Source organism: Wickerhamomyces anomalus (assembly GCF_001661255.1).
Source record: "Wickerhamomyces anomalus NRRL Y-366-8 unplaced genomic scaffold WICANscaffold_1, whole genome shotgun sequence".
Taxonomy (NCBI): Eukaryota; Fungi; Ascomycota; class Saccharomycetes; order Phaffomycetales; family Wickerhamomycetaceae; genus Hansenula; species Hansenula anomala.
The window spans coordinates 786,603-793,955 of record NW_017567110.1 but is presented as its reverse complement, the minus strand read 5'-3'; the positions used below and the strand labels follow the sequence as shown (position 1 = coordinate 793,955).

The 7,353-nt window shown below is 31.2% G+C and overlaps 3 protein-coding genes across 3 annotated transcripts; all 3 read right to left on the bottom strand.

Annotated features, from left to right (window-relative positions):
* Positions 1–421: 421 nt before the first annotated feature.
* WICANDRAFT_86940 (RTA1 domain-containing protein) lies at positions 422–2,329 on the bottom strand. Its single transcript, XM_019186077.1, has one exon. The coding sequence runs from the start codon at positions 2,006–2,008 to the stop codon at positions 755–757; it is 1,254 nt and encodes a 417-aa protein (XP_019041121.1). The 5' UTR covers positions 2,009–2,329; the 3' UTR covers positions 422–754.
* Positions 2,330–3,336: 1,007 nt separating this feature from the next.
* WICANDRAFT_59988 (CBM21 domain-containing protein) lies at positions 3,337–4,866 on the bottom strand (the record flags this gene model as incomplete). The annotated part of the gene is made up of 1 exon (XM_019182912.1): positions 3,337–4,866. The coding sequence occupies one exon, from the start codon at positions 4,864–4,866 to the stop codon at positions 3,337–3,339; it is 1,530 nt and encodes a 509-aa protein (XP_019041120.1).
* A 626-nt stretch (positions 4,867–5,492) lies between these two features.
* On the bottom strand, positions 5,493–7,274 carry WICANDRAFT_26630 (ubiquitin-binding SDF ubiquitin ligase complex subunit MET30; the record flags this gene model as incomplete). Its single annotated transcript, XM_019181283.1, has 1 exon — positions 5,493–7,274. One exon carries the CDS (start codon positions 7,272–7,274, stop codon positions 5,493–5,495), a length of 1,782 nt encoding a protein of 593 aa, XP_019041119.1.
* Positions 7,275–7,353: the final 79 nt, after the last annotated feature.

Here is a 7,353-nt window from a genome sequence, read left to right as displayed (position 1 = left end):
CATGATATATTGTTTCATTCTGCTTTTTACATCCACAACACTCTTGTTTACCATTGTTGGAGAAATATCTGTGTTCAAGTTTTCCTAAATTCCATAAATGTAGAGTTTCTAGATATCCTGGCTTGTGCTTGTTGATATTCTCAATGTAAGCCCAAAATTTGGCATATCTTTTAGTTTTATCTTCATTTGTTTCATCTCCATATTCAACTGGATAAGTTGGAGTTCTTGTATGGACTTCTTCTTCTCTTCTTTGTCTTTTCTTATTAAGACGTCTAAATGAATCTGGTTCAATATGATTTCCATCTTTATCCTTTAAAACTTTACAAACTTTTTCTTCTCCAATTTCTTCATTCAAAACCAATTTTTTGTAAAGATTAGCTTTATTTTCAACATGTATTTCCAATTTTTCATTCTCATCTGTAACTTCTGTAAACTGTAAAGAAAGGAGATTTAAGTCTATTTTGAAATGTCGTTGTTAATAAACTCGATATAGGTGTTTAATTACCAAGAATCCGCCTTTCAATCGTATCATGTTGCTGTCTCACAAATTTTGCACCGATGATTCAGATTTCGGAACGGTTAAAAAAGAGTTGAATAAACATGCGAGAGTTTGATGAATTGAATTTAGACCAAGTACAAAGTAACGACTGAATATTGATGTATTTGTATTTTTATGATAATTTAAAAGAACTGAAAACAACGTCTGGGTATGACAAAATACAAAAATGCATAACGGATGATATTGATAATTCAATCAAGATCGATCAGAAGTACCATCATCATTAAATTGATTGATTTTCTCTAAATCTGGCTGAAATCCATTATTATTCGCATTTTGATCCTGCAATTGTTGTTGTTTTCTTTCCAATTGTTCAGGATGTTGACCTTCTTCACCTAAATTTTCTTCAGGTTTATAACTCTTCATACCTTTAACAGGGATTTTTTCAGATCTTCCATGTAATATATAACCAGGATAGAAAATTAATAAAATCAAACAAGTTAACGCCATCATTAAAGCATCTAAAATCATGAAATAAACTTCATGAACAATTAAAAATCCTGTCCAACCTTCAGCTAATTCCACAACTCTATAAATACAACGAACATAAACAAATAAAACCCCGATAAACACCACATATGGGAAGATTTTAAACATTCTTTCATCTCTAATATGTTTATAATCTGGATTGAATTGATCATCTAATTGTTTATGTTGAGTCTGATTTAAAAATCTAATCTTGTGGAAAAAATGTAGATATAAGAAAATATAAATCGACATTGAAAACACTTGAAATGCTAAACCTGCAACCATAACATGAGTCCCACTTTCTGTTGATTCATTTGCAGTTAATGAAGTAGCAGCTAACCCACCACCGGCAGCTTGAATAACTAAAGAAATAACATCACAAACAATGAAAATATATGAATACCACATTGGTTTCATTATTGCAAATTTCGTACCATAAATCATTATAAATTTTGCCAATATATAATAAATCCCACCCATTATAAAAGCAGGAGCAATAGTTAGACAAATAATTTGTAATAAGAACCAATCCAATACTGTATAATCTCCATTACTTAAAGTTCTACCAATATATCCAGCCATTTCTAATCCACAACCACAAAAGAAAGCAACACCAAACCACCATTGTTTAAACCAAATCCCTGATAGTGTGTGTAGGAAGAAAAAAATCCCAAAAATGACGGCTAATGCTAAATTCCCACCATATGAAGGAGTTAACCCACCATATAAATTACTTGATTGATGAATAACTTGTATTGTAGCTGAAGCTTGAGCCATTGCGGCACTAGCGGATTCCACCACTTGTGAAGCAGTTGCGGTTTGTAAGATATCTTGGTTTGAATAATAGGCAAAAGTTGCCTCTAATTGGGCTAGGGTTTTAGATTCCGGGTATAAAACATTTACTGCAGTTGCTGTGGATAGGACATTGTTTGCTGATAGTATTTTGGAGGATAGTGTTGAATAAAGGGCTTGATGAGACATGATGAATTGTCTACTTGTGTTGTGTTTTGGAATGGTAAAGTCTCATTGTAGATATTAATCCCATACAAGATTAAAATAAATCGAAGATCTTGAAGTGTATTTATAAGTGAGGTGTTCATGAAAAAAACTTTTTTGATGTAAGAGGGTTTAAGGTTATTGCCGGTAAAGACCGAGTCTACAATGGCTTATTAAGAAATTAATATTAGTGTATTAGTTGGTGAATATAAAACGAACATAAGCAGCGTTAGGACATGGGGAGCATAATAAATTAGGTGGTGGTATTAGATGGTGATAAATAGAGAGATTAAATAGATGTTGTTGTTGTTGTTGTTGTGATCATAACAATGGGATGTCCAGTCTTCTTTGACTCAAGATTGATCTATGCGATGAGTAATAGACGAAGGAGATGAAGGCAAACAAGTAGAAGATGGTAAAGTCCATGGTGTGGGTATTGGTGGATTAAACAATTAATATTGAATATGAATATCAAGATGAGCACAGTGTAGCTATATGAGCCGCTGTGTGACTGGAAAAGAATAAAGACGTTGATGGATCCTGGATGAGTTTATATAGGATGGCAGTTGATGGGAATGTAGGATCAAGTCAGCCAGTCACAATTTAAATCAGACGCTTGTAATTAGCTCAGGAAGGAATTAACGTGGATAATTAATTAGTTGATGTTGTTTCTTTGAGCTGTTTCTTCGGCTTTTACGCCTTTACACACAGCGGTTATGATAGGATACACAATACAATACAATACAATGGTTCTACAACATGAAGAGCATTGATTCCTTATAGCTAACCAGTCACAGAGACTTAATCATACTCTTTTCATCAAGGCGCTATTGTAAGCCATCGGTATTAACATTGTTATGATGTTAATTATCAAAGGCATTACAAATCATGTTGATGTTGGTGGAACCATCGGGTATTTACTGATCCCTGCCGTGTGTTCCATGGCTTTGGACAGCGCTGCTAGGACTCATCGGACCGGTACCACGTACACAGAAGAGACACTGGTGGTATAGCTCAATAATAACATTAATAGTAAATCTCAAGCTAGATCGTATCATTTCAACTGATGGTATTTCAATCTCATGATCTAGTTTAACCGTTGTTTTGAAAGACGTACTTTTTATTTTGTAGTGAAAAAATTGTGTAACGAGAAAATTCTGACACAATTTTTATTGTCATTAGTAAGACATTACATAAGTTACATTACGTAATTACTGATGTAATCATTTCCACTGAGGATAATTATTTCATAGCATTTCAATTCATAAATAAATGTTTTCTTTAAATAGTCTATATCTCATAAGTTATTATTATCAATTTTTATTAATAGTCAAATCCAAAAAACTAGCTATTGTCTTTGGTGGACCTCCAGTTGGACCTGAAATTGAAGAATTTGATGCATGATGATTTGTTGAAGTTTGATCATGATCATCACCTTTGAAAAAACAATAAGAATCTAATAATTCTTGATAAGATTTAGAGTTGATTGGTGGTTTTTTCTGTTTGTTTAGTTTGAAATTGTGGGTATTATTATGTTTTGGTAAAATATCTGATTCTTGGTTGTTATTATTATTAGTTGATGTTGTATAGTTCTTGTGAAGACTCAATTCATCCATTGGTGTTGTTATTTCATTATTTAATTCATTAGTTTCATTATTATTCTCATTAGTTTTTTTCAGTTCAAAATTAGGACTCATTTCTTCCTCATTGATCTCATTTTTTAAGATTTTTGGAGTTTCAGGAGATTTCAACACAGCTTCATAATTATTGAAATATGAATCAATCATATCATGATGATCTTCAATTGATTTTCCTGAACTTAATTGACCTGTGAAATAATCATTCAATATAAATTTATGACTTGATTTATTAAATCTTCTTGTTTTAGTTCTTTTGATTAAAATTTCATAGTTTTTATAATCATTATTATCCCAAACTTCATGTTCAACACCTCCTCCAACTTTGTTATTATCCAATTTATATCTATATCTAATACAAAAATTCAATTTGATTTCATCTTGTTGAGAAAATTGGAAATTCATCAAATTAATCTTGAATTTAAATCGATCATAATTTGATCTTTTCAATATCTTTGGAGCATCTTCAATATAAAAACTTTCAATCTCCACCACGGTTTTCCAATTATCAAAAGTATATCTAACATGAATTTTTTTTTCAAATGATAAATTTTTAACAGCAATTGAACCCAATATACAATATAAATCTTCATCAATTGAAATTCTCTCTAGAAAAATTAAACTCTTCAAACTTGATATCTTTTCGTTATATTTAATCTTTCCAAAATTAACAGTTTCTAAATCCCAAGTGATCTCATATTTCCCATCAAAATCAAACTCATCATCATCTGAATCACTATCACTATCATCAACACTATCATAATCATCAAATCCAAACCCAAATTTAAACTTCCCAGGCTTTGCACGGTTAGTAGCACCACTACCACGTCGTCTTCCTCTCCCTTTCAATATAGGTGACCCACTAGCACTAACCGCTGTTGGTTTATCCAATTCATTAAAATATCGTACATCAACATCTTGACCAAAATGAACACTTTTATTGAAAATTGGTGTAGTGGGCATAGATTTTGATAAACCTGCATTTTGTAAACAGTTTAATTTTAGATTTGATTTAACTAATTCACCTGATTTCTTTCTAATTAGTTTTGGTATTGATGTGATAGAATCTGTTGGTGAAGGTGTCTTGTTATCAATTGAAGAATCTGAATGTCTCTTCTTGTGAAGAAAGGATAATGATAGCGAATCAGTTCCATTTGGAGAACGGTTTATGACACTTGAAGTTGAGTTTTTCCTTGAGTGTGACATTTCATGATAGGTATTAAAATTATTTATTTATTATGATTAGATAGTTGAAATCCCTTTTCTCTTGTTAGCAATTGTGTGTTTTTTTGGGCTTGTACAGGTTTTTTTTCAAAACTTCTCAAAGGAGTCAAACAAGGGATTATTCGGTAAGGGGAAATTGAGTGGGATTGGGTTAATTTGGTGGAATAATAGATGGAATAATAGATGGAATAGTTGGAATATTTGGATGGTTTTATAGTGGGTATGTTGTTATTTAATTAGTTTAATTGGATTATTAATTAGTTGATATTTTATTGTGGTTATGAGCTGATGTAGGTACACTCGGTTAATTTGATGATGAGAGAATAGGTGATTAAATGAATGATCAATAGAATGGAATAGAGAAGAAGAGAATAGAATAATCATTTAATATTTAACTCATTTCTATCTTAATAAATAATTATAACACCATCTGATGATTGATCTTAATTAACTACTCCACGTTGGCTCAGCCATTCTCTCATCAGCCTTTTACTACTCGGAGATACTCTACAATTAAATCCAAATCAATCCTCAATTAATACACCAAACAATAGCCAAACAACAAGCAAATATAGCCAAACAACAAGCAAAAAATAACATAACAACAATCATTCCAAAGTATCAACATCAAAATTAACCATACGAACAACACCAGTATCATCTCCACTGGCAAAACTAGAATCTCCCAACCCAACACACGTAACTGGACTATTATGTCCTGCAAATGTATTCATACATTTACCACTTTGTAAATCCCATATCTTTGTAGAACGATCATGTGCCCCACTAACTATTCTAAAAGTATCAGCACTAATATCCCAGATCCCTTCAACATGTCCAAACTGGGTACGAATACATTTACCTGTTTTAACATTCCATAATTTAATAGTATTGTCTAATGAAGCTGATAAAATATAGGTTGGATATTGTCTTGTCTCATCTGAATAATCAATCTCTCCAAATTCTTCATTATCTTCTTCTTCTTCCTCATCTTCATCATCCTCATCTTTCTCATCATCTTCATCCTCTTTAACTAAATCATAATCTTCAGGTATATTCAATGGAATAACTTTTTGAACTTGCCCAATATGTCCTTTGAAAATCTTTAAACATTTATTCGTTTTCAAATCCCACATTCTAATAGTGGCATCATCAGATCCACTGAACACTGTTAAACTTTTAGAATGAATCTTGACACTATTAACACCTTCCAAATGTCCTCTTAATGCATAACATGTTCTAGTTTCAACATTCCAGATCTTTAACGTCTTATCCGCACTACCACTAACAATATATTTCTTGAAAAAATCAACACTCAACACTGAATCTGTATGTCCTCTATATGTGGAAATACACTGACCTGTATGATAATTCCAAACTTTTATAGTATGATCAAATGATCCTGTAATTAATTTTTGTTCATCAAATACAAGTGATTTAACACCTTTTGTATGAGATTCCAATGTTTTCAAAACTTCACCAGTATTTATATCCCATATTTTGATTGAACAATCATAAGAGCCTGTAAATAGATATTTATAATCATATTTCAACGTTAAAATCCCATCTTTATGACCTTTAAACTCTCTTGATTTGAATAAACCTTTTCTCCAATTTCTCTCCACTTTAAATCTTTCAGAATAAACAGTTTTCCAAGGTCTTGTCTTTACCTCTGGTGACCCCGTACTTGATGATGACAATTTCCTTTTTTTAGTCTTTGGTTCATGTTCAATCTTTATTTCACGAGCTCTTTTCATATGCATTAATGGTAAACCCCATCCACAATTTGGACATTTACGATCAATATGTTGTTCACACATATGATGCCAAACTCTATCATCATCTGCTAATTTTTGCCATTTTTTGGAAACTTGTGCAGCGTTACATAAAGAAGCACAATCTAAATAACAAAGAATTTTCAAACTAATTTCAAAAGGTAATGTACTTATGAAATCAATCCTTATTAATGATGAAATCTCTTGTGATATGAATGATAATTGTGGAAAACAACATTGTGTTAAAATCCCTTGTAATATTAAGTTTCTTTGAAATGTATTTGAATTACTAAAACTTGACCAAATTGAATTAATGAAATGTTGATGTTTTAATGGTAATTTCTCTAGGTTTTTTTGAATTTCATTCATTTTAATTGAATCTGATTGTTTATTACATTGAACATCTGGATTATGTCTATAACAATATTTATGATAATTATCACTTGGTATTAAATTTGTATTGGAGACAATATTCTCTGCTGAGTTAATTCCATCATTTGGTTCATCCGTTATGATAGCCTCATCATCATTAATAACATCTTGTTTCAATTCAGTGATATTACTACTCTTGTCATAATTAAACTTGTTGGGATTACAACTTTTTCTTAAATCCATCTTTGACTCCAGCTTCTTCCTCTTCCACAACTAACTCTTCAAATATTAAATCTGATGAATTTAAAACAGATGCAAAAGT